A 27223-nucleotide genomic window follows, 5' to 3' on the forward strand; every position below is an offset into this window, starting at 1 on the left:
AGAAAATGTTCTTAAGGTCACGTGTGGGTGACAGGGACTGGTCAGCTGAGGTAGGCATTGGAATGAAAATGGCATATGTGTAAAGTGAATGAATGTGGGTAAGTATTTGTATTGGGTAGGTTTGAGAGGAGAGAAGACCAATGCTTTCATAGGTTCAAATGGAATTCTGGAAAGTGCAAGTAGATGCAGTTAATTCGTGAAACCGTGTACGGCAAGCAAAGGGTCCTGAAATGTGCTTATTTTTTTTGGAGCTGTGTGTTTCTATCAAAGCGAATATGTAAGCGAGCGCAGTCTGGTGTGCGAGAGAATGTGCTGTCAGATTGGTATGCGGTTGTGTGGTAGAGTGTGACTCGAGAGATACTGGTCATGGCTCCGTTGTCAGGATCTTCATTCCGGCTGCATGAGCAGTGACAGTGCTTGCGGATCCAGACAGTGCAGCGGAGAGAGTTTGGAGGGGATAAATGCGTGAAAGAGTTCTGTTGGAAGAGACAGTCAAAGCGAGATGAAGATCTGCATGCCGACAGGAGAGAAAGTGAGGACCGCTCCTTATCTGCTGACACGGAGGCTTCCGGAGTTTTAAGAGCTTCATCTGTGCAGGACGTGCAGGAACATTGGGCCGTCTGGCTTCATTTGTTATTAGGGTTGAGTAATGAGAATTGTATCCCACAGGAAGGAGAGAGCTGTCTTGTGTTTGTGTTTGCTATTATTGTTGTAGTCGAGCAATTTCATTGTTCTGTCATGCAGAAGCAAGGCTCTGCAGATTCCGCTGGCATATGAGGGTGCAGTATATCATAACGGTAATCATTTTGGAGCTTTGCTCTGTTCCCCCCCCCCCCCCTTTCTTTTCCTACAGATGCCAGTGCCCTCCGCAGTTTGATGGCCCAGACTGCCAGCAGACCAAGCACAGTTTCCATGGTGATGGCTATGCTTGGTTTCCCCCCATAAGGCCATGCTTCGAGAGCCACCTCTCCCTGGAGTTTATCACCGAGGCTGCAGATGGCCTGCTGCTCTACAGCGGGCCAGTGTCCCAGTTACAGCCATGGGACCCTGAGGACTTCATGGCGATAGGTGAAGTCAGCAGCGATCTCTGGAAACGTCATGCATTAACACTGATAGCACTTATCTAGAGCAGTCTTAAGTCACTGCTCTCTGTGCGAAGGTAGATTATTTTTTTAAATACTGGGGTAACCTATGTCAAATGCGAAACTCCTATGAAGAGTTTGAGGAGTGGTATGGTCTTCATATATATTGTGTATATTTGATTTTCCTTTACGTTAAATAATGTGAATAGACATTCAGTGCTGCTGCATTTTATGTATTTCTTTTAACTGGCTTTACAGCATGTACATATAACAAGGCAACTCAAATAATAAATATTAAAAAATATTCATCTTGAAAATGTAATGGCAAATAAGCACATGGATATGTTTTTTATTTTTTGCACTTGAATTAAATATTGTGGTTCAATGGTTTGAAAAACTGACTACTGTGCTGCATGTTCAACTGATTTATTTAATTTTTTTGTCATTTTTAAGTTGTTTGTAGATGCATATGTGCAAGTATACCCACTTAAAGCAGTTTCCTCTGAGTCAGTGATATGGGGAGTTAAAGTACACTTTCTCCTGTGCTTTGGTTGCAAAAATGTAAAGGATTTTGGGCTGGCAGCAATTGATCCCCCTCTCCGGCACCCGCTATTGAATCAGACAGGCTCAGTTGGGAGGGTCCGCCAGGTTGTGCTCCCACTGGCCAAGTGAGCTGAAGCACAAAAGGAAGGAGAGAATAATCAGAACCCGAGTCAAATGAATCCTACTTCAAACAAGAGGGCTCTGTCAGAAAAGTGTGTGACAGACAGTATTGAGGTTGTGAGAGAAAAGAAGAACAGGGGGAGAGAAAGAGACCTCCTTGTCTTGACATATTCTCTGTTGTTGCAGCCGTAAGCCAGAAACACAAACCCATTTCGGTAACTATTCAGTAACTACTGCACAATTCTTATTGCTTTGGGGTCCTGAGGCTTTAGTAGAAAAGCTCTGAGATGTTAGTGTTAAGTGGCTCTTTAAATGTGATATAGACTATGGTGGATTTAGCTTCAGATGCAGTATTGGTATGTGTTTCCGGAGCTTATGTGCTTTCTATGGCATGTTATGCAATTTGAATAATAAACGTGGGATGTACTTGTAGATTAGAGTGGAGCCATATATTTATAAAACTTGGGTCCTGATCTAGCCTATAATTAGCATCACTTGGGGAACAGGAGAGAGCTTCCACCTCTTTTCCCCTCTGAATGAGCCCCCTACCCTTTTAAATTATTATTGCTATCATTCAACTATAATTTATCCACAGGCATATACTTATTATTAAATTTAATGTAATGGTAATTTTATTCTCTAAAGGTTACCCATATACTCAGACTTGGGGTGACATTTGAGGTGACACAGACATGGGCCCCCTACCGTAAAAGAAGGGTACACATGCGAGCTAGATCCACAGTATCTGCCAGTCATGCACGTTCTTCACTGAGGCCAATATCACAATGAGATCAGGCTGGAGAGAGTCTGAACAGGAAGCAATAACTGGGTTTTCCTGGACCCACTCTAAGGAACTCTATCCCTGGATTGAGAATGTGGAGTGCTTGCACCCAGTGTGCAACACGCATGTTATTGTCAATTTTCCCAAATCTGTTTTACAGTCTTAGCCTCATAGAATTTTTATCATGGTACTGGTTTTCGACTGTCACTTTCAAGTTACAGAGTTTTGTGCAGGAATACCCAGGGGGATATGAACAGCATGACTTGCAATCTTTCAGGCTGCTCTTTTAAGTCAAATGCTTTCAGAAACCCTATCTGTTGCTGATAGTGTTTATTCAGTCATTTGTAATATAATTTATTAAATCCTCCTGTTGCCTTTTGTGACATCTGCTTCAGGGCTTGAGAGGAGTAATTTTTCATATTTGAGAAAAAAAAACATTTTTTTCGCTCACCTGCCCCATTCCTCACGCCGTAGCAGGAGGATTAATCTTCTCCGGTGTCAGAAAGAGACGGAGAAATGGGGAATGCAGATGAGGGACTGGGCATGATCACAGATGTAGATTAAAAGCAGAAGTGTGTTGGGACCCCGGCGCACACCATTCCCCGCTCTTGTCCAAATGCATTAATGCCATAATCCGTCCATCCGGCCCACGCCATCCGTAACTCGCCGGAACTAAGTGCTGTCTCTGAGCGGCCGCGCACGCCGCTCCCGGCACATCATCTCCTGATTAATCTCAATTAGACTGAGTGCTGCCGCTGCGTCCTCCGCCGCCATCCCCCCGGCTCTCAGGCAGCCTCCCCCAGCAGCCGCCCACCGCAGCCCCCTGCACCTGGAAATGTCAGGCGCAGGAAACGCACCGAACCCAGACTGACGGGGCTGACGTTCTGGCAGCCTCACCCTTTACCTGTGGCGTTTCCTCCAGAGTGTTCACGCTCTTCAGCTTAATCTGCAAAGGGATTTTCAGACAGGCACAGACACTGGGTGTATATGTCTCACTGGCTCTGAAAAAAAAGGCGCTCCTGTTTTAACGGTTCCCAAGTGGGACTTCTTTCTTTCAGGTGAACTGTGAAAAAGTGAAAGCTGTTTGTATTGCTTTTGGGGAAGAACTTTTCTCCCTAGAGTTTTCCTAGAGTCGCAAATGTTAACCAAAAATATTATACCGGATGTTCCTGTGAACCAGTGGCCTTGTGGTCAAAGTAATTCCAAATTGTGGTCTTTTTGGGTGCTGTGCTACTCACACTGCTAAATCATTTTTTTTGGAGTGATAAAAGAACCTCAATTTCTCTTTCCTCTTATTTGGCATTTGGATGCCATTCTGGTGGGATCAGGAGCTAGCTCCTTTGCCTTTTGTGTGGTTTTAGGGTCATTGCTGAATATAAATTTGCTGTGCCATGCAAGAGCTTTTTAAAATATGAGTGATTGGTATTTATCAACAAACTCTTGTCAGTACAAAGGAAATCTGCGTTCCCTTAACTTTTGTAATTCTGTCGAGAATTTTTAGTTCAGCGTGGCCTATGAAAACATTTTGGCACTACTTTACTAAAGCATTAATGAATTAGGCCCTTTTTAAAAATAATTTCTTATACGGTTTTGTTATGAATCGCATGTTTTAGACCGTATTTTGTGGTTCTTGTATCAGCTTTGGTTCTGTTCATTTTACAAAGAGGCATATGTCCATTAATATGTTACTGTTTTTGCAGTATATCGTGATAAATCCTTTAGACCTTGATAATATGTGGAAGCGTCTTATAAAAACTTTCTGTGACCGCAAGGTTTTTCATAATAATGTCTTTCTTCCCAGAAATTATTGACGGCACACCTACTTTGAAGATAAACCATGGCTCTGGCACCTTGGTGCTTCAGTTGCCAAGCAACGTGGATGTAGCCGACAGACGGTGGCACAGGCTAGACGTAAGGAGCAATAGTAAGGTGCGTGTTTACATGGAGACATTTATCACTCCACTTGACTGACTAATGGTTCTGGATTCCTCTGGGATTCTGGAATATTAAAGAACATTTTAATAATTCAAAATCTGAAAATCTGAATCCTGAATTGTAAGGAAAGAGGACACTGCTATACTACTTCATATTGACAATTGAAATATCTGTGGTTGGCACGTCCAGGAAAATGTTTTTTTCCCCCAGCTGTGACACAAATCCAGGTATTAGGTGTCAGCCAAAAATGTCTGGATGTTTCAAATCTGTCTCTGTTATATCCCCAGACTGCTATGCACATTAACCCAGCATGTGTGGGTTACACGTCTCTTACCTTCTCAATATTTTATGTTATATTAGTCCTGACAAGACTAGGCGCACAAACACTGATCTGACTACCAATGTCTCAATCAGACTACCAAAATCTCAATTTCTAAATTGCCTTTTTTCTAAATTCTTACAACTTGTATTCACAAAGCTTGGCATTTTACTGCACCTCACCCTACCACAGAATTTGTAAAGATGTATTTTAGTTATTTTATGCCCCATGGTCCTGGAACCAGCTTCAGAAGGACATTAAGCTGGACTACTTCATCCCTTAAGGAGTTTAAGAGGTTACTGGAGACCTTAAAAGCTGATGTTTGTAATTGTTTTACCTGAATTGTAATATGTATAATCTGTGGTTTTATTGATGTCACTTGTTATGTGTGACAGCAGGCAGTCAGTCTACATGTGTTTTATGTGTTAACTGACTGCTTGCTGACTTTCTTGGCCGGGGCTCGCCTGATAAAGAGATTGAAATCTCAATGTGACTTACCTGGTAAAATAAAGGAGAAATAAAATAATTTAAAAGGAGCATTTTTGGAACCAAACAGCATCTACTGTTGAAGATCAGAGCACCCAAAGAGCACCTTCACATACAGGGAGGAGAGCTGTTTCTATCTCTGGACCGTCTTCTGACTCACTCACGTAGATCTCTTTGCTCCTCCCCACGTTCTGCAGGAAGTGCGTTTCACCCTGGACCGCTGCAGTGGTGTCACCGTCATGGAGATGGAGGGCGTGGACAGATGGCTGACAACTGAAGACCACTCCTCCTGTGAAGTCACAGGAGTCACACCAAACCTGGACAGGTAATGCAACTGATTCCTCACATTCCTCAACCCCTGCTCACTGCTCCTGTAGTAACTGATTTGATACCAGCTGCGTCATGTTTGCATCATAAGTTGGTCTGTATCATAGGCCATTTAACTTTTTGCCTCACTGAAGAATGATTGCTGGATTGATTGTGGCTAGTAGTGCCTGGATGGATGGATAGATGGGTTGAATAACCACCCATGTGTGTCACCCCTAGGCACCTCAATGTGACCCAAGTATTGCAGCTGGGTGGAGTCAATGAGAATCTACCCTACATCTACCCTCAGTTACAGCACAAGCACTTCTCAGGCTGTATCCGCAACCTGGTGTTGGATAGTAAGGTAACGGTGCCATACACTACAACCATGATCCAAACCACGTCCATGTTACATACATTACATTTTAGGCTTTTTGCGGACACCATTACCCAGATCAACTAATACAACTTGCATTCTTTACATTCATGTACTTCATTTACTGAAGTAATTCAAGATAAAAACCTTGTTCAAGATTAAATAGCAGTGACCCACCACCACTATAATTAATTTGCATGTACATACAAGAAAAGTTCTGTTCTTTTTCATGATGATGATGATGATGATGATATGATATTATTATAATTCACAATCTACATATACAGCTACCGTTTTTAAATGCCAAAGTAAACTATATACCAAATTATTATACTCTGTGTGCATGTTTTGCCTTTTCAAGGATTTTAAATGCACTAATTAAAAACATTGTAATGTCCTGAAGTACTAATCAACAAAAATCATCTGTACAGCTTAGACAACTCACAAAAGACCACCTTGTTGACACTGAACTGTTAGCTGGGGTCAAACCCCTGGCTGACTGACTGGAAAGGCAGTTTTGAATGGTTGTTGTTATTATTGAGAGGAGGTTGGATGTACAGTGGGTAGCTGTCAGCTAAAATAAATATTTTCATTGCCCAATTTCAAATCATGTCTTATGTTAGATACCTAAAGGTGTTGAAAACTTGTTTTTTGCTTTTTACTTGCAGTTGTAACTCAGAGTTGCCTTCCAGTTTCATCATATATTATTGAGCGGTTCTTAGAATTCAGCTATTTCACACATATTAAACAAGATATTTCACTATTAATTTTTACTTTACTGCCCTTTTAATCACTCTTGGAAAACCTGAAATTGCGCATTCATACAGTGCTGTAGTAATTATGTTATTACATTACAAGGTATTGAGTCCAGTTTTTTTTTCTGATTATGAACAGCAAAGTGTAAATTGTCACAGCGCTGTAGTAACAATGCATCACATGTGGTACTGTGAATACGGGACACCATAAACCAGGGATGTCCAACCCAAATCCAAGAGGGCCTTTGTGTCTGCTGATTTTTGATGTCTTCCTGCACATAAGTGCTTAATTTTGGTCCCTGATTCAGTAGAGTCTGTACACCTCATTTTTAAAACACAAATTAGCTGCTGATTGAAAGGAAATAAGAAAAACCAGCAGAGATAATGACTCTGCATGACTCAAATTTGACCCCTACCTAAAGTGAAGGTATTTGAAACCAAAATGCCCCATGCTTACCTCATATCTGGCTTTCTTTCTTTCAGGTGTATGATCTTGGGTCTCCTGCAGACTCTGTGAATAGTGCCCCAGGTTGTCTAATGACAGATGGAAACTGCGTAAACATGGGGTACCCATCCTGCGGACCCCATGGCCAATGCCATGGAGAGTGGGGTTCCTTCAGCTGCCAGTGTATGCCAGGGTACACCGGGCACCAGTGCGAGCGGGGTATGGCACCCAATGCGTGGATGTACTGAACTATTCATTAAATGCAGAATTTAGTTGAGATTCAAGATTCAAAAGGTTTATTGTCACATCCCATTACACAAGTACAAGAGAGTAAAAATCCTAGGTTTCGGCTCCTCAGCCTTGCAGCAACATATAAAAAACAGTTCTAAAAACAATTTGGCAAACTAAGCAAACGATAAGTAAATAACGATAAGTTGTTGATTTGGTTGGCTTTTTGGCTTTGTTGTTTAGAGATTTCCTGTAAGGTTCAGTCAACAAGACCTGAGTTTTCCTTTTTAAAAACTCATGCAAAGTTCCAAGAGGTTGTCAGAATACATTGACAGTCATGAGTGCAGTAATCCACAGGGGAAAAGGGTAATTTAAATAAGCAAGGGCATGTGGCTAATACATCTTCAGGGTTAGAATCTAATAGTACAACCTTCATACTGTAATACAACTTGTACTCCCTGACCATACAAATTTGAACAAAAACATGATTTAAATCATCTCTACATGAGTAAAAACATAATATAACAATAACAATACCAAGGTTGTTAAGGGTCTGTCAGGTTGTTATTTTGCCAGTGACAGGCCCACTACAGTTAAAAATACCAATTCCAATGGCTTGAACCCAATATTTAATGCTAAGGTGAAGATCTTACCAGTGGCTAACATTAAATAAATTTAAGATCAAACCACAAAACTGTTCATTTTGAAAATGGCAGGTGACTTCTGATGATGTCAGCCAATGTACAATGATGGTAATGGATATGCAGTCTTACTGATTCACAGTATGACTGATTTAAAAAAGACTGCAACAACTGCTTAAACTAAGACGCTATTTAAATAATATGTACCATACAAAGGCCACAGTAAAACACAGAAAAGGAAACTTTTGGTAAAACATGAAAACTTATTGGAATTCTGGGGAAATTGTGTTTTTTTTACTACTTATGATTACACACAAAAAAGTATGTCTATTTTCTGTAAACTTCTGTCTTTTTGGCATTGTGTCAAATAATAAAGCTCCCTCTACTGCCTTGATAAAGGATCTTTTACAGTATCTTGAGATATTCTGATAACTCAACCAAGAAGTTAAACCCATACAAACTTTTCTTACTTTTCATTCATTACTACACTGAAAAGCAATGGTTTCACAGAGGCATGTTTGTGTTCTGAAACCAAAAAAGTTACATTTGCAAGTAAATGTGTGATAATGTGATAAAAATATTTCAAACAGCCTTTGAGCCACCAGGTTTTTTTTTCTTCTAAAAAATGCAGAAATGCTGTCCTTTTGTTTAAATGACATATTTAATGGTTTTTCACATTTTGACTGAAATTGAGTAAGATTAATATTTTCCTAATATATGCTAAATTGCTGTTTCAGAGTGGTTTCAAAACAGTTGGATAATTCAGCTTCATTTGCATATGTTGCACAGTGTGGGGTGGCTAAAATTTGCATCTTATAGAGAACATGTTTCTGGAGATTTGTTCTGTGATTTCCTGAATTTCAATTAGCAAACTAATGCACTGTGACATTATGGTTATTGTGTTTCAAAAGTCCATACAATTGATCTGTACATGTGCACACATTTGTGTTTACGCCAACCCATTTTGATGTTGTTTTTGTATCCTACTACATCAATACCCTTTTCAGAATTATTTGTTTCACGTTAGATTTGGGTACAGTAATCTCTAGAGATTCTCACATTTTGTTAGACAAGCATTGGTGATTACAAAGCATAGTTCATTGATTGTGCATTGTTCTATTAATTATGTTATAGTGCATTACAATTAAGAATTATTGCCTGAGTGATTACAGGCAAAACTGTGTTTCTGAGTAAAGTTACTTTAAGGTTTTCAGTAAAATGACTGCTTCAAAAGGATATTTAATTTGGTGGTCCACATCACACTAGATGGCCACCAAAATGTTTTATTTTCAATAGTGCAGACCCAAATACAGAATATTTATTTTGAGAGAAGCTAGTTAGTTAGTTCCTTATTGTCCCCTTGGGGCACATTTGTTCTGCGGCGTAGTATACTATAAAATAAATAAATAACAACAAATACCCACAATGACAGATATGCATAAAAATAAAAATAAAATATTAAATACTTAAAAAAGCTGGTCAGTCATTTTGTCAGTCAGTAAGCCAGTGAGTAAAGGAAACCACCTTTTCTAGGATGCATAGTGGTTATCTGGAGCTAAATGAATAATGAATGAAAGGGATGCGATGATATACAGTAAACCCAGCACTGGCAGAATGTGGAGAACATAGACACAGAACTGTCCCCAGACCGTCCTTCTGTTTAAACACAATCCCTGAATATGCTCACCTGGACAGAATACAGATTTAAATGGCACCTCACCTCCTCCCACTCATTCCATCTTGATGAATAATGAGGGGCACAGAGTTCACATTATCAAACAATGTGTTTATGGGCTCTTTAAAAAAACTGAGATGAGGAGGGCAGGATCATATGCTCCATCATCCAGCATGAACAGGAAAGGACGTTTGAATAGTCATGCTACTCTGTGGGGACTTGTCAATAAAGTTGACATTCAGCTTCATTTTATCTCCTGGGAATGGAAAGGGACAAGTTATTAAAGGCAGCCTTACTGTAGTGAGATGAAAGCTGAATGAAGTGTGCAGCCATGATGTTCAAAAATCCAGTAAATAAATTAATAAATACATCTTATAGGAGGATGCACAGAACGGGGACAGGGAATGTCGACAAAGAATTATGTTTGAAGAGCCTTGGAGCTGCTTCTGAAACGTTCATTTGAATTAAATATCCCCGAATAATCATGTAAAATACTTACTTTCTTGTGAGGTACCACACCTGAGTTCATCAATTATACTGTATTTGTTTAATGAATGGGAGGCTAAATGTGTTTGAATCATGGAAGCACTGTTAATTAGTGTGAAGGCATTGTTTTTTTGTGAACTTTTTATTGAATACATTGGTATCACTGGGTTATCCAATATGTCTGATGTAAGAGACAGTACAATATATAAAACAAAAGAGATATGAAAAAAATACAATTACAAATCCTAATAGCTCCCTTTTATCTTCTGTGACACTTATCTTAATAGCTTTACTCTTAGCTCTCTGTAACCTAACTGAAGATCCTAAATGAGTAGCAATACATAAAATATTAGACAGCCAGGTGGACATGGGTGGTTGGTCAGGAATAAACCATAGCTGAAGTACTGCCTTCTTTGCCGCAGTAAGTACAGCTAAAAGAAGCCTACAGTGAGGAACGGAGCGCTGCAGTGAGGAGTCATCGTTCAAGAGTATTAGATAATACAGCGACAGTATCAGACCAGAAATTCACCAAACATATGTAAAGCATATGTATAACAGTACCGACAGTTCTAGATTTACATGTGGCAGTGCGGGTCTGAGGAAAGTTTCGTTGGTAAAGTAAAGGCTTTATGTATGGGTTTATAGTGGATGATTTGGTGTGCCAAATTCCTGGAAGGAAAAAGATATTAGCCCACGCAATTTCCCATACAGGTGCAACACACCAAGACTGGCTGCAGCTCCCCTTCCCACACCATTGAAACAGAAGGCTGTGTCTTGCTCTCTGTGAAACAAATCTGTTATACAGATTAGATACCAACCCTCTACCCACAGACAAATATTGTACCAAAGGGTGACTGGGTAAGGGAGTATTAAAAGGAATCTTACCGGCATTAAAAACTGAATGAATTTGTAAATAAATATAAGATGAATGAGCGGGTAGAGAGAGAAGGCCATCTGTAAGTCTTAGGAAGTGTGAAGGCATTGTTTACAGAGTGAGAATAAGAACTGAGTGAACTTTTTTCCTTTGGCTGGCTTCTGCATTTTTACAGAGCAGAGTATGTTGTTTGCCATTTGTGATTGACAGAGGTCCCCGAGTACTCCTTTGATGGGCGCAGCTACATCCATTTCCAGTTGGGGTCCCCCCTGCCAGCCCGCAGGACATTGGTGCAGGCTCTGGTGCGGACCCGGAAACACTGGGGTGTCATTATCAGCCTGTTGTCCAAGGAGCAGAGCGAGTACCTGCGCCTGGAGGTGAGCTGGTTTTCTGCGTCCCCGCTCATCCACTGAAATAACACCCCCCATTTCACGTAACAGAGCTGTTACATCAGCATCCTCTTAGCTGGGTCTCTTTTGTAAACTGTGCAGGGATTTACAGCTCTGTCATGGGGTAGCATTTAAGACAGGCTCACTGAAACAAAGCAAAGCAATGTCTTTTTCATGATGTTTCAAGATTGGCAGAACCTGGGTGTGACTTTCCCGTGATTGGTATGTTGGAGGTTTTTTTTCATCCTGAAAGAAAAATGTGCTTGAAAGAGATGGGTAATTTAGCTAGCCTTACCAGCCACTTCAGCTGATATTCCCAGAAACATACAAATAAACTTGACCCTTTCATTCAGCACAGTTTCCATTTAGCTATCAAAACACAATGATATACAACCAAATAAATTAAAGAATATTCAACAAGCTCAAATACACAATATATGTGACTCACACTGCAATTTTAGGTAATAATGTGGATGGATTGATTGTAGATTGGAACCTCTGCCCCTGACATTCCTTTAACTAATACTCAGTGGCTCCAAACCCGCAAAGATCATTTTCTCTGTGGTGGTCCGTTGCAATGGCTAATAGAGATGGGGAGGTAAATTGAATGGGAAACTCAGCCACCCGACTGAAATACGACAAAGAATAACGGAGGAAAGAAAAAATGAAAATCAAATGAATTGCATTGCATTTTGGCATTCAGCGGATGTTCTCGTCCCGAGAGACTTGCACTGGTTACATTCTTTTCATACAATCAATTTATGTAGTTGAATCTTTTCCTGAAGCAATTCATGTTACTGTAAGAACTTTGCTCAGGGGTGCACTGGCAGTGCCCCAGCTAGGAACTGAACTCACAACCTTTGAGTTGAAGGTTTAAGAGGAGGTTGAGTCAAAGAAGATGTTTTCATTAAGGTTGGTGTTTTAAATGACGGCCATATGGTAGCTATGTAATGACTTTGGCTATGAAGCTGTATACTAGCCCACTGTTCTTGAGTTAACTAACTGCCTGAATTAACTGCAAGTGGACCACAATCATTAGCCTGCTACATTTGGTGGTACCATTCATTACGTGCTTTTGTCATGTAATGACTGCAGTTTCACGCGTTCTAACATTGCTATTTCGATGCCTTATTGTACATAGGTCCCCATGTCCTGTCCATTGTCCCTATCAGTTTATGGGGTAATATATGGGGTTTGTTTAGTAATTTTCAATCTTATTTTGTATTTAAGGCTAATCTTAAGACTTCTTTTCTGGGTGAACAATATTGCGGCGGATAGGAATATCTAGAGATTTTTTTTTTCCTGCGTCAGCTTCATTGTATTTCTTTCAGAAAAGCTCATTTCAAGCCCTGTTCTGTATTGCATTTGGAGCAAACTGTTTTTTTTTGTGCGACTTATTTAAAATTACAGTAAATCACATATATCCTCTTTATACTCCCTTTGCAGTCGTAAAGTGTGTGAACAGATACCTCTTTTCCTTTATTTAAATTTCAGAGATGTATGGGAGACTTGCTCTGTTCTGCTCAGGATGGGTGGTCTAGAGGAATGCTTTCACTTCTTCTCCAAATGCTTCCCGCATGCATTTTGCCTGCTTTAATAAGGATAAATGCGGTGCTCATTTACATGAAGAACAATCACAAGTCATCAGAATGCTTCATGATAGACTTAAAGGAACATCTCTGCGGAAGATTTAAATTTTTCCGTAGCTGACAGTATCCCGAGTGCTCCCGAGAGGAAGCTGTTCAGGGAGCCGCAATTATTTAAAAACCCAACACAGGTCTTCTCATTCCAAGCACAAAGAGTCCCAACCTTACTCCCTATGAGCTCAGATGTCCTTTGGTATTATGCAGTCAGCCTTTCAGTGCTCATCTTAATGCCTCCGATTGTAGTCCACAGAACAGAGCTATTTTACAAATTCCCATCCATTCTTTCCCATCTCTGCCAGAAAGAGCTCAAAAGTTTTTAGGGGCTCATCATTTCTGTGAATTTCTGTGTCATCGTCTAGTGGTGCATCATTCTTGTGACATATTTATGAAAATATAGTTTGGACTGTTTTTTAATATTCTCTCAGTTCGAGGACAGTGTTTTATATTCTCATATTGGTAATATGACTCTCTCTGCAGTTTTAGCTAATGTTGTGCATGGATTGACTGTAGTTTGGAAGCACTGTCCCTGACTTCCCATAAGTAATACTCAGTGGCTAAATGTGGCAAAATCATTTTCCATGTGGTGGTCCGTCGTGATAGCTAATAGTGATGGGGAGGTAAATTGAATGGGAAACTCAGCCACCCAGAAGTGCACATTTATATAATCTAATATGTATATAATTGATTGCTGTCTATTTAATTAAATATTTAATTAAAATTTTCAATGGAAATAGGTTTAGTCTTGCTGTGATTTATATGACATTTTTGTGGTAAGATCCCTAAATCATGTCTGGGAGGTCAGCATACCACTCACTCTCAGATGTCATGAGTCTTCCTGTATAAGAGATAGAATCTAATGACTATGGTCCATCACATCTGCAATTTTGCACCAGTCACGATATTCTCTTTGTTCAGTATTGCAGCCTGAGTTCACCATGAATGATGTTTGGGGAGGCTGGAAGTGGTTGGAAAATCTCCACACTGAGACAATCTATGAAATGACGATCATGAAACTGCTTTTAGTCATGTAAAAGCGTCTCTAAAGGATAAATAAATAAAAAGTACATTTGAAACCTGCAGAGAAAAATGTTCTAAAAGACCTTTAGACCATATTAAAGGTTTTTAAACCTTTGTCAGAAGCAGATATAGGGTATGAAACAGTTCAGCCATTGTAATGTTTGGTTTGGGAAATTTTATGTGAATAGATATAGGTATCAAGATGGGACAATTCCCTCTGTATGGTTGTTAGGTTTTTTACAAAAGCTGAAGTAATAATACAGTTTGCAAATTCATCTCAGTGGACTGTCTTGTGTTTTTCGAAATTGAATAAAAGACACTTGCAAATTATCTCAGCAATGACAGATAGACTTGCACTTTCCGCTCAATACCTCATCGAAGTTAGTTCCTTTCTCTCACGCATAATTTGTTAGTGCTCCCTGAAAGTCGGTCGTTTCTATAAGGGGCGGTTAATCTGCTTTAATTTCCCTTTCAGGAAGTAGAGAAATATTTGGCAAACCAAATCGATATTTCTCTTTCTCTTCCCCAGCTACCTGCATTTTAGATTGTACACTGGAAACCAGGGACCATCTGGGATGCTGTGTAATAATGCAGAACTGTGCAGAAAGATAGTTTCTGGTGTTGGAGATTCTCTTTGTTTTGTTGGGTTCAGGAGTAAAACTTAGGGCCTGGATCAATAGAGCTAATTGTCTTTGTTTACTTATGTACTGGGAATTGAGAGAAAAAAAAACTGATTAAAGGGAGAGTCTTTATACCATCAGGCTGAGGAGTAAATTCATTTAAAGAGCTTTAGGGGAATATAGGGAGACATGCTGTCCTCATGACCGTGCTGAGGGACTCACACTTAAAACAAATTCTTGAATAAATTAAAGCCCTATTGAGTTACGCTGCCTGAATGTCTCCAATTAATCTAGGTGTATGTATAATTCTGTTAGTGCCCCAGCTTCTTAGAAAATCCAGCTCCATGTGTTTATATGGAGCGTTGATGGCCTGTCGGGTCAAATTGATCGGTTCTCAGTCACCGTTTCCTGACCGTTTCAGATCTATCAGGGCCTGCTGGCTGTCTTCTACAACCTCGGTGATGGGGACTACTCCCTTACACTACCCTCCTATCGTGTTGACAATGGGGAGTGGCACAAGGTCCACCTGGATCGCTACGACAACGAACTGACCCTGCGGCTCAACGGGGGAGGCGGGAGGCGGGAAGTGACCGCGTTCCCTGGGCGGAGCCGAGAGATCGTCATTGACCCAGCGGGGGTGATGCTGGGGAATTCCTTCCCCTCCGGCCACAACAAGAGCTTTCAAGGTACCTCAGGAGCTCACCCTAAGCTCCTCTGAGAAGGGTGTTGCATGATGAGCATGGTAGAGGAAGCCTGCTGAGAAATGCATCTTCCTCCAGAACATTCCAAAATAACAGGTTTTATAAATTTACTCTCGCCTGCACTGCACAGTATCATGCTGCATTGTGATGAATGATTAATATCAATTATGAATTAATGATTCCCACAAATGCATCTTTAGTGTATAAAATGTGTTATAGCCGAGGGGAAGGTTGGCACGGTGCAGCTGAAACACAGTATGATTAAGCTCTGGGACTATGCAGTATAAATGACATAATGTGACATGAAAGTCTCTCGGCTGAAAAAGGAGGGAAGAATCGCCTGTTAGAAGCGATCCTGCGCCGTACGAGGCTCAGTCGACTGCCTTGCCTCGGGCAGAAACACACATTGTGTGTGTTTATTAAATGGATTTTAAAAGCATCTTTTCCTCTGAAGGGAAGGGTGTGTGCGCACGCGCGTGCGTGTGTGTGTGCGCCGGTGCGCTCGCACGTCCGGCTCTGGGTGCCTGTGAATATTTAATGCTCTCTTTCCAGGCTGCATTCGGGACCTGAGGCTGAACGGCCTGTACGTGCCCATGGACGGGCAGGCCAAAGAAGGGATATCGGAGGTGAGGTCGCAGGGCGTGTCTATGGGATGCCCCTCGGACTCCTGCAGGAGGAACCACTGCAGCCCCCCCTTCAGCTGTGTGGATCTGTGGAGGATGCATGAGTGCAGGTACTGGAAACCGCAGGTAGTGGGCAAAAGGAGGTTTTTAAGCAGGTCAGGTAAAAAGCTTTGCCAATGAGTTCATTAAACATTGGCAAACAGCCTCCGTAAATGCGGTGAGTCACAGTTTTGATCTCTTCAAGGGTTTTATTTTAAGCAGCTTGAAAACAGCACAGCAGACAATGTCTTTCATCTGTCTGCAGAGGAGTCTCATGCTACTTAGCTTTTAAACACAGGGGTTTCAGGACCGTGGCTCAAGTGGTCTACAACCCAGCAGAGCTTGTATCCGTTTGCTTCCCGATTCACTGAAATTTCTTAAGCCTCAGTGGTGCACCTTATGTGAGAAAATCCTGATAACATGGAGCATGGAATTTAGAGAATATTGGCATCTTAGTAAGGAGTATAACTGAAAATAGATTTTCAAGCCGCATGCTTGGCCTTTTTTATTCTTAATATTCAGAGATATATTGAAGCCCTTAAAATCTTATATTCCGGGTTTCTCATCCAGGCTTCCATTCCACAGATAATGCCCCTTAGGGCATATGAATCATAGACTAAGTCTCTTGGCTTTTATTGAGCCAAGACATGGGTTTACTACTGCATGTTAAACATTTAAATATATTGAGCCGAATGTATCAAATGTTTGTTCACAGAAATTAGACTGTGTGCTGTGTGCACGCTCATGTCCTCGACCGATTTTGGATTTATAAATATGAATGTGAGCCTGCCTTTTTGAAGATAAGTATTTTCTATTTCTCTACACTGTGTGTGTACATTTGAGAGATCTGACCAGGCAGCTGTAAATTGACTATTGACCAGCATTGTAAATTTGCCTAAGTAATAAAGGTTTGCTCTAGAATGCTGGCATTTACTAGCTAATTATAACACATTGGGGGTAATTCATGAAGGCAAGCCCCTTGTAAATAGTAGTTGAATCAATGCATTTCTTGTTTTTTTTTTCTGTGGATTCAACTGAATTTGAACCAGGCAGCTATTTTCAAATAAAGATTATCTCTAGAATGCTCCCCATGTGAAGATGGCACATCCATGCACAGTAACAGGGCATTTCCGGCCAGTGTGATCTGTCAGCGTGCTCACTAGATACAGATATATACGACAGGAATAATGCGTACAAACCAGCAATCAACATTTTCCAAATGATCCCCAGTTGCTCATAACAGAAAAATGTCTGTCGTATAATTCTCCATTTTGTTATATCTCAAGTTTTTTGTTATATTTTTTTAATTAGTGAAAGGTTATCCATCGTTCCTCTCATTGCATTTCAGGTGTCCTCTTGGTCACATGGTGCAGGAAAACTCCACTGGAAAGTTCTGTATCTACACCTTGTGTGCCAGCCACCCATGCCACCGTGGCACCTGCATGGCGCAGTCCCCATCCAAGTTCACCTGCCAGTGCCCTGAGGGCTACAGGGGGCGCCACTGTGAGGTCGCGCTGGCCGTCTACCATGACGATGTTGGGCTCAGCTTCAGCTCCCTGTTTGCCATCTGCATTTGCTTCTTGGCTCTCCTAGGTAGCTATGTTCACTGCGTCCTCTTTTTACCTCTTTTTTTCAATTTGACTCTCCTTTATTGTATGTACTGTCCTGATCCCCTGTCCGCTGAATAGAACAAGGAAACCCATGTCCCATTGTTCATTCACATTGAAATGCCTTCTTCATGTGTCTCTGTCTTATCTAGTCATCCTCTGTGCTTTTTTATGGCGTTGCTGTTATTATTATTATTATTATTAGTAGTAGTAGTAGTAGTAGTAGTAGTAGTAGCAGTAGCAGTAACAGTAGCAGTAGCAGTAGCAGCAGTCAGTTAACATAATTCATATTTGATTTCATTTTCACCTGATTGAGTAGGAGTTTGTTAGACTGCAGTGCATAATGGACATGCTAAGCATCCCTGGCTGGGTCCAATATAGTTTTTCCAAGTACAAACCATCTCAGCTATACGTGGTAGCAACAACCTCTTTGAAATGAGAAAAAAGAGTTTGACTTTGTCCTGCTTTGAATGTGGTTTAACGTCAGCACCTATTCAGACTGAGTGTAAAGCATATTTATTCATTTCTCATCGAGCACAACCTTGTTTATTGACAGTGACTGGTGTTTTTTAAGTGTTAATTACCCAATCTGTAGTCACACAATGTGCAGTTTACTGAGGCTCAAAGAAAGCAAGATCAATGAATAGGGGTTTGGGCTAGAATTTAAATCAGCCCCATGAACCTTGTACTGAAACTAAAGTAGCTGAGGGTCATTTCTTTGCATTTACATTTGTCTGGAGGAAATACATTTTTTTATTAAAAGTAAATAGGTTTGGTTTTGCCTTGATATTCATTATAGGCGACAAAAGCATCCTTGGTTGAAGAAGCTGCCTTTCTTAGCGGCAAATAGGTTTAACACACAAGCGCTGTGCCACCGCCTCCGCTCCACCACCTCCGCTCCCCGCTGAAAATCTTAATGCCGTTACACTTCCTATTTATCTTGCCTAGCACACAGCGCGTGGCGCAGGGCGGTCTGGCCCCTGCTCTGTTTCAGCAGTGGAACGGAAAGAGGAAAAAAAGGAAGCCTCTCCCCTTAATTCAGTAGAGCCCATGTGGCTCGCCAACACCATGTCGCAAAAATCAGAATGACTCTTAATTGGGACTCATATCAAGCCTGAATGGACGTAGCAGTTGGCCACTGAGCTCACAGGAGGCAAGGACGTCTCAGGGAACTTCCTGATATTTGTGCTCATTCTCTTCCTCAAACTTTGAACTTGCCTCTTGAAGCTTGAAGCTTGACAAATCTTAGCGGCCCACCTCCAGTTACGGTCTGCTCTTCTACACTGCACTGCATGGCTTATAAAGATTGTGGAGGACCTCGCTGGGTTAAAAGGGACGTAGCATCATGCTGTGTTTCAGGTTTCCCTGCCAGAGGTGGGCATTAATAAAGTCACATCAAATCATGTCACAGAATGTAGAATTTTAGCTAATCTTTTGGGTCTTATAACTTACATGTACAGGTCTATAAACGTGGTTACAAAATTAACATGAGCCAACTTTTAGGGCGATACGTAATACCATGTGTGCTGCGGTTTTAGTAATAAAAATTCCATGACACCATCCTTCATGAAACCCAGTTAATCATGGATGGCAGTTATAATAGAGAAGCCAAGTTATGCACAGTTAAATTTGGTATTATGAGCTCTATCCATGAGAACACAGGCTTTGTTAGTGCTCCTCTGGGCATGGTTTTGCTGGGAATTGCAGTTCATTATGGAGAAACTGCACTGATATCGAGGCCAGAAGATATGTCTGCCCCCATCTTCTACAGTAGGACTGGAAATATAACAAGAAATTTCCAGCCAGGGGGCCCATGATGGAAATTGTATAATAAAGATTGACAGAGGCTACAAACAGTGAAGAACGCTTAGATTTGACATTGAAGCTGGATGGATGGACCACTGCTAAATTAAACTGAATCAAGACTAAATGTTCTAGTTCTCTAGATTAAATGTGCAACATTTATTCTGTCACCAGCTGTTTTAAATTAACCACTCAGTACTCAGTGCTAGGCAAACCCAACAGCATATTCCCATTGATTTAGTCTACACTCTAAATGTTGTGAATGTAGTTTCTTATTAAAGGTTTTGGAGCAGCAGTGACACCTTTTTAGTATGTGAGGAACAAAAGCTGCGTTCTTGTCCTTGTTATACTTTATTCCAACACATTTGTGTGCCTGTGATTTCCATAATAGAGGAATGATAAAAATGTAACTCTTTTTTAACATTTCGTATTATGTTAAACTGCATCATAGCTGAGGGAAAAACTTTGTACATTTAATACACTTTGAACATTGAGCAGAAGTGAGTTGTTAATTCATAAAAAACAGCTTGTAACATTTCATTTAATTTAGTTTTTAAGAATACCTCTTCAATATGGTGTGTGTCTGGTATTGATAGAAGCAGGGCACTCGTCACATGCCCAGTAAATTCGTATAAATAAAATGCTTGTCTTGGAACACAATCATCAAAATGTCTGCCTTTACCTCTCTTAATGCCAGGCATGTGCATCATTGGTGGACTGTAACATCTGTTAGGACATAAATGCGTGTTTCAAGCATTGGACTCTGGCTGTACTTACTGAGGACAATAGACCAGCTGCCCCCCTTGTCTCTGTAGCTAAGTGTGATGAAGGCAGAGAAAGAGGACTGTCCCAGGCTTCATGTTCCAGCAGCGGCACATTCATCAGCAGCAGATCTCCCAGCAAGCACAGCCAATATGGGCTTCACGTTCTCAGAGTGTGTCACCGGGCAGCTGGTGCCTGTGGCGCCAGTGGCATGGAGCCCCACTCGGCACTGTGTGTGGAATCCTGAATGTCACTTGGGTCATTGAGATGCATTATCGGTCTTCTCTAGACCTAGGGAGATCTGGGTAGGGTGATCAATAAGCAGCACTGCTCTCTGCCATCCACTACGCAGAAGGATAGAAAGAGCAATGTGGGAATTCTGTTTGCAGCACTTGTGCGGTCAGGCATTTTTTTTTTTTTTTAGCTCTGTAGGAAATAAGAGACTCAACACTGTGCAGGGCTGGACTTCACATCTGTATTTAAGGGGGGGAACAGGAATGTGTTTCTCACCGCTTCTGTTCATTCCTGTGGAGTGGAGATGGTGTGGCTGACACATGCTCCTGTAAATGTGCATGCAAGTCTGTTGTTCACGTCAGTAGTTGAGCTTAAGTAATATTGATTTGCGTATTCATCTTTGGACACACGTCGCAGAGTTTAGATTGACACGTTAAGTTGCGTCTCAGACAGATAAGATGATTGTGGGGTAGAGGTGGCGACAGTGTCCCTGCACAGTTGGCAGCCTCTTCACATTTACTCCTGTTTTTTTCTCCCACTCATTTGTCACTGAAGGTGGATACAATGGCAGCACTGCCAGAGAGATCTCTAGTGATGTGTGTGTGCAGACAAGAAAGAGAACAATCAAGGGAAATGGAGAGAAAAAGGGAGAAGGAGTGGGATAAAGAAAGCAAAACAGGATTGGGAGTACAAGAGTGAGTAGGAGAGAGAAATAGAGAGCGGGATCAAGGGGGAGAGAAAAGTGAAGGAGAATAATTTACTCTCAGCTTTCTAAAGGTCAGTCGGGTCTAGAGTTGAAAAATTCATTCTGCTTACATTTTCCACATAACCATTGTAGGAACTTTCCTGCTGTCTGGGGTATGAAAAGGATGTTTAACTCCCCTCTCTACCTCCCTGCCTGTCAGTGCTACTGCTGGGTATCTTCCTGTGGTCACGCTGGAGGAGCTACAAGGGCCTGAAGGAGGGTGTGTACCATGTGTCGGCGCACCACGACGGTTGGGAGGACATCCGGGAGAACGTGCTGAACTACGATGAGGAGGGTGGAGGGGAGGAGGATCAGGTGAGGCCATCCCGCAGACCGACAGCAGGGGGTTAGCTGCCTTGTGGAAAATTCCCCCAGGAACTTTTCAATTCAGTTAACTGACGCGCACATACACACGCACACAGGCGCACACGGGCGCACACACACACACACAGTACCAGAGTCTTGATGCCTTCACAGAAATACACTATTTTATATTCCCGAATGCCTGTTTTCTCTTTACAGCATTTGAATGCTCTTCTGTGCATTATCATAGTTGCCAAGTTGCCTATCAGTCTCCCGCAGGTGTTTTTAGCATAAATGCACTGGGTGTCTTCAAGAGCCTGCAGTAAAATCTCCTGAGTCCTGAGACCCAGGGAGTTTATCTGTGGGAGTGCACTGTAGGAGCAACACGCTCTCATTTGATGTTTCCACTCTGTTCCCTTCCATGTCTGCATTATTTAAAATAGAACGTCTGTCGCCGTTATTATACAAATTATTGACATTGATGTTTATTTGTGTTTCAGTGAGGTATATTTTTATATTTGTTATTGTTATGGGACCAAGCATTTGAGATGTGGGGCATGCTAATTCAGATTTTTTCCTCTTCAAAAGAACATTTCTAGAACGTGGCACGTGTTTACTCAAACACCCAAAGTCGGAATTGCGCGGTAAAGCCGCAAAATCTAATACTGTGGTGAAATTTGACCATTACAGAAAAGTAAACTACAGCATCCATAACATGCAGAGGCCTCAAACTTTACACAGAACTCTCCATCAATCCAGTTTTATCAAAACTTGGTACATATCATCGCATGTTCCTTAAAATCTGAGATGAAATATTAGCTAAAATATGTTAGCTACAAGCCAAACTGATGCATATATGCAAATGAGTAAATCTCATTAATTGGAGGGTCAGTTATTAAATCTTTATTCTTAGTTTTTTTCTTTTTTAAAGAAACTTGGTGGTGATAACAGTACAGTATGTAGTTAATTAAATTAATTCAAAATTGACCCCACTGCGAAGGTTTTTCTTCCCTTAATGAGTAATTTGTCCTCAAGGATCAATAACGTTATATTGAACTTTTCTCTGTTTTTAATATTTTTAAAGGGATTAAATTCTAATATTACATTAACCATAGCATGCATAATATGGTATATGTTCCAAGCTATATCTTTATTTGCAGGGGAATTGTTGATATGTGGAAAAACTTGGCCCACGTGAGCAAATTTAATTTCAACAGTGGTTGAACAATTATAACACACCATACACATATAAATCCCAGTTATGATGTCATGACTGTTGGTTACCATTTCTTAACTTCTAGTAAAGCTAGTAGTCTACAGAAAATTTATTGGTGTAGCATGATGAAAAATATAAGCAAGATGAAATGTGATCACAAAGTGTCTTGATCCTGTAGACAAATGAAAAACATACCTTGTCTAAGGACACATGCTTCAGAAAGTTTGTCAAGGCCTGGATTGCCAATATGTCTATACAACTCAAAAGTTGTTTAAAATTCAATGCGAAAATGAAATGTTCTGTCATTTTCAAAGCCCTCTTATCACAGCCTGCTTTTGTACGTCATTTATGTGGAAAAACTTAATGAAAAGAGAAATTTTCAAGAGCCTTATTTCATCTTTTCCCACCAAAGCTCTCAGGCAGGTAAAAACATCACAGTAAGGAGGGAAACAGTGTGCTGTTGGGTGGCTTATTCGGTTAAAGCACTGTTCTAGTGCATGGATGGGCCCCGTGGTCTGGTACCAAATCCTGTGTCAGTACTGACTGTGGTGGGCAGTCATGATTAGTCCTAGAATAGCTCAGGAATGGGAGGGTTTTGGTTTGCCTGGATGAAAACCTGTCATCATACAACATCATACAATTGCCGCGGGTCCATCTGTTAAGCTACACATGGCGTGTCATCCTTTGACTTGAGTGTGAGCACAACTTGTGGTGTATGAGAACTGCTGTCTGACATTGCATGCTATGGAGGACAGTGCGTTCTTTTCTGCGCTCTCCTGATTCGACCAGAGAGCACGTGGTGACCGATGCAGCCAGAACATGATTCTGCATTTCAAATTATGGAGCCAAAGGGGAAAAAGTGTAAATACAAAAACAAGTTTTAAAAAGAGGGAAGAGTTTGAAAGGACGCTTGCGGTCTGTCTCCCTCTAGAATGCCTATGACATGGCAGAACTGCAGAAGTCTCTCCAGCCTAGCCCAGCCCAGTCCGTACAGTACGGCCGTTCCCGGGGGGGTCAGTACCATGCGCACGTGCAGCAGGACACCAACAAGTCCAGCAGCAGCAGCAGCACCACCACCACCACCACCACCCTACGCCGGGACGTCCCGCCGTCCTGGTCCCAGGCCCGGGGCCCGGGCCAGCCCGTCCACTCGGCCCGGAAGAGCCTGTCCTTCTCCAGCCAGGACCTGGCCCGCTACCTGTGCGAGATCATCCGGGACGCGGACCAGCACCCGGAGACGGCGCCCTTCGACTCGCTGCAGGTGTTCTCCACCGAGGGCGGGGGCTCGCCGGCCGGATCGCTCAGCTCCTTCAGCTCCGCGGGCCTGGAGGAGGAGAGGAGCCACGACTGCCTGCGCGAGTGGGGGCCGCGCTTCGAGAAGCTCAAAGCGCTCTACGAGAGGGCCGAGGCCAGCGACCTCTGAGCGCCATCTGCCAGCTGTTGAGGACACTAGAGGACCCTAAAGGAAATTTAAGACAAGCCTTATTACTGTCTTTTTGTCTGGAACTCGTGTTAAGTGGAATGGGACTGAAGGGTACGGCACTTACCGTAAGGGACTGAGAATTGCCTTTTTGTAGTGACTTGCTGATGACAATGATTTCAGTGAAACGTGTTCTATTTGTAAATCAAATCTTTCCATGTTCCCCTTGGTACAAGACATGCTGTTACATGTACAATCAGTAGCTTAAAATGATTGTGATTTGATGAAGATACTCATTACATTACAAGATTTAGCAGACGCTCTTATCCAAAGCGACTTGCACAACTTTTTACAAAGCATTTATATTGCATCCATTTATACGGCTGCATATATACTGAAACTATGAAGGTTAAGTATTTTTCTCACAGGTACAATGCCAGTATCCTATCCAGGAATCAAACCTGCAGCCTTTAGGTTACAAGACAAGTTCCTTACCCATTAGTCACATGCCAGCGTGACACCCCTGGGAGAGAGATGCGGCAGTTCTGGGAGTGCACCATTGGTTGCCACATGGAAGGAGAGAGAGCGCACCCGCGCAAACACAGAATGAAATGAACAAACGTCTTCCCTCTTCCCCCTCACGGGTTCTGGGTGAAAACAATAAACTAACACAACAAACTAAAATAGTAAAGACAAAAAAAAAGCAAAGCAAAACTGAGCGGCAGCCCTTCGGCTCACCATTCATAGCTGGTTCTGCTTTTCAGCTTCCCAGCTCCTCCTGCTTTTCAGCTTCCCAGCTCCTCCTGCTTTTCAGCTTCCCAGCTCCTCCTGCTTTTCAGCTTCCCAGCTCCTCCTGCTTTTCAGCTTCCCAGCTCCTCCTGCTTTTCAGCTTCCCAGCTCCTCCTGCTTTTCAGCTTCCCAGCTCCTCCTGCTTTCAGCTTCCCAGCTCCTCCTGCTTTTCAGCTTCCCAGCTCCTTCAGCTTTTCAGCTTCCCAGCTCCTCCTGCTTTTCAGCTTCCCAGCTCCTCCTGCTTTTCAGCACCGGTTCACTTTCTCTGTCATGCTCTGACAAAGAAGGCTGAAACTAAAATCTAAAACTTGGTCCGTGCTCCCGGTCTCAGCTCCAAGTTGTGGAGAGCAGCACACCTTTAACCACCTGGGCTGGTCTGTCAACGCAACCCAGGTGCGTTTGTTCTCTCCACCAGCCGGCACAGCCAAGACCAGTCCGCTTCTTCAGCGGACCGAATGCCACACCATTATACTACACTGCCGCCCACTATACTTCTGTAGGCTTTGAAAGTTAAGAATGCTGTTTTTTTTAATCATCGATCAGAAAGTAATGCAAACAGGCATTTTTTTCCTTTATTTTCTATTTTTCAATCCCCCACATAGATGTGGAAGCCAAAATCTGCGCCTTATATGGAGCTAAGTGCACTAACAAAAACAAGAACTAACACTTACAGGATACCTCGTACAGCTTCAAAGAATGGTGCCACGATTGTACTTGAAGGTTCTGCTTCTGGGGTTAATAGAAGGCCTGTGCACAATGGCCTACAGTATAAATACTGCAGTGGAAAACCCGTATGTCCAAAGATAATAATTCACATAATATATTCTAAGGCTTGAATCTTTGTGCTCCATCTAACCTGCTGAGCCTACATCATGTCTGCAAGTGTTGAGAATGATCAGCTCAAATGAATTGCAATCACGGGAAGAACCAAAGTGGCGTTGGTTGAGTGCTGGCAATTCAGCTGAAAAGCCCAGTTTTAACCAAGTGAGAATAGGACTTATCCGGAAGGATGATTTGACTCTGGGATATGAAGTGACAGGAGCTGGGACATTAAACTGAACAAATCCAAAGTTTATATCCTTTAGAAAGTATTTCAAATGTAATAACATTTGCTCTTGTTTAAAGGAGCACAAAAAATTCTTACCGCTTCCCACTTTCACGTTAACATTGCTGTGAACAGAATGAGAAACTGAAGAAAAAAAAAACACTTCTAGGTCGTTTTCAGAGGGACAAGACGTTTCACTCCTATTAACATTTCTGCGTTTTTTTCTGCCTAATGTGTTGCTGCAGGGATGATTATATACAGTGAGGTTTCACAGAGAAATGGTAATGGATTTAGAAATGGTTTGTCCACAATGAAATGGAATGAAAACACATGTAGCAAGGTTCTTGTGGAATGACAAAATGCCAACACACTGTATTATGTGTTTCTCGGGGTACAGTTATAAAACCCAGTTTATCTTTTTTTAACAGAAATCTGTTATGCATCACAGCACAGCTGTCAGGAAGAGGGGGCTTTTAAAAGACATCAGAGTTCTAATCCTAATGTGAGATGATAGCTGGCTGTCATGCTATGAAATGAAAAATTCTTGCATTTTGTGGCTACTCGAAGTCAATGGTTTGGGCATGCATTTCAAGTGTGCCAATTTTAAAAGGTAGCAAATGAGTTGAAGTAAGATTCACATGTGGGAATAGGGAATGCTTCTGTAATTCTGCCTATAAAAGCTAACCTTTCTTCTGGATGAAGTATGATTTGCTCCCTGAAAATATGATTTGTTAGGACCTGGTATGAGTGAGGGGTTATTCATTGCCTACAAAACTAAGTATTATTAAAGTGTGAACTATATATCATTTCATTTATGACTCATAGGACTTTTCATTTATAGCTGGTGCTGTGTGTGCCAACAGTGTCTAACTCCTCACTTTTAAATTTGTGCTAATGGGTGGCTTTTGTGTGGTGAATTCACAAATTGTGAAATTGCTTTTTTATTTCTATCTTGTTTGTACATAGAAAAATGACAGTATATGGTTTTAAAAGTGTTAAACTATCTATGGGATAACCACACTGTAAACTTTCCTGCTTCTTTAAAAAGTGAACTTGTATTTTGTATTGTTTTTTCATTTCTATGATCATGTTGATTTATATTTACACCACTTGAAACCTTTTTTTTTTCAAATAAATATCTCTTTGATTATGTTATTGGTATGAGTCTATGACGTCTGTCCTTCTGATTTACACCAGTGTTTGCCATGTTTA

At 41.5% G+C, this 27223-nt stretch overlaps 1 protein-coding gene across 2 annotated transcripts in view; it reads left to right on the forward strand.

The window, feature by feature from the left end:
- LOC135241945 (neural-cadherin-like) overlaps positions 1-27161 on the forward strand; it is a 131580-nt gene extending 104419 nt beyond the window's left edge. For both annotated transcript variants that reach the window (XM_064312744.1, XM_064312745.1), the window contains exons 23-33: positions 854-1068; positions 4328-4455; positions 5464-5591; positions 5813-5936; positions 7187-7367; positions 11263-11429; positions 15146-15410; positions 15978-16158; positions 17436-17680; positions 21399-21553; positions 23689-27161. In XM_064312744.1, coding sequence (XP_064168814.1) covers positions 854-1068; positions 4328-4455; positions 5464-5591; positions 5813-5936; positions 7187-7367; positions 11263-11429; positions 15146-15410; positions 15978-16158; positions 17436-17680; positions 21399-21553; positions 23689-24180 — 2281 coding nt within the window. In that variant the 3' untranslated portion in view covers positions 24181-27161. The remainder of the gene's footprint in view (positions 1-853; positions 1069-4327; positions 4456-5463; positions 5592-5812; positions 5937-7186; positions 7368-11262; positions 11430-15145; positions 15411-15977; positions 16159-17435; positions 17681-21398; positions 21554-23688) is intronic.
- The last annotated feature ends 62 nt before the right edge of the window (positions 27162-27223 follow it).

The sequence above is a fragment of the Anguilla rostrata genome, chromosome 16 (assembly GCF_018555375.3).
Source record: "Anguilla rostrata isolate EN2019 chromosome 16, ASM1855537v3, whole genome shotgun sequence".
Taxonomy (NCBI): Eukaryota; Metazoa; Chordata; class Actinopteri; order Anguilliformes; family Anguillidae; genus Anguilla; species Anguilla rostrata.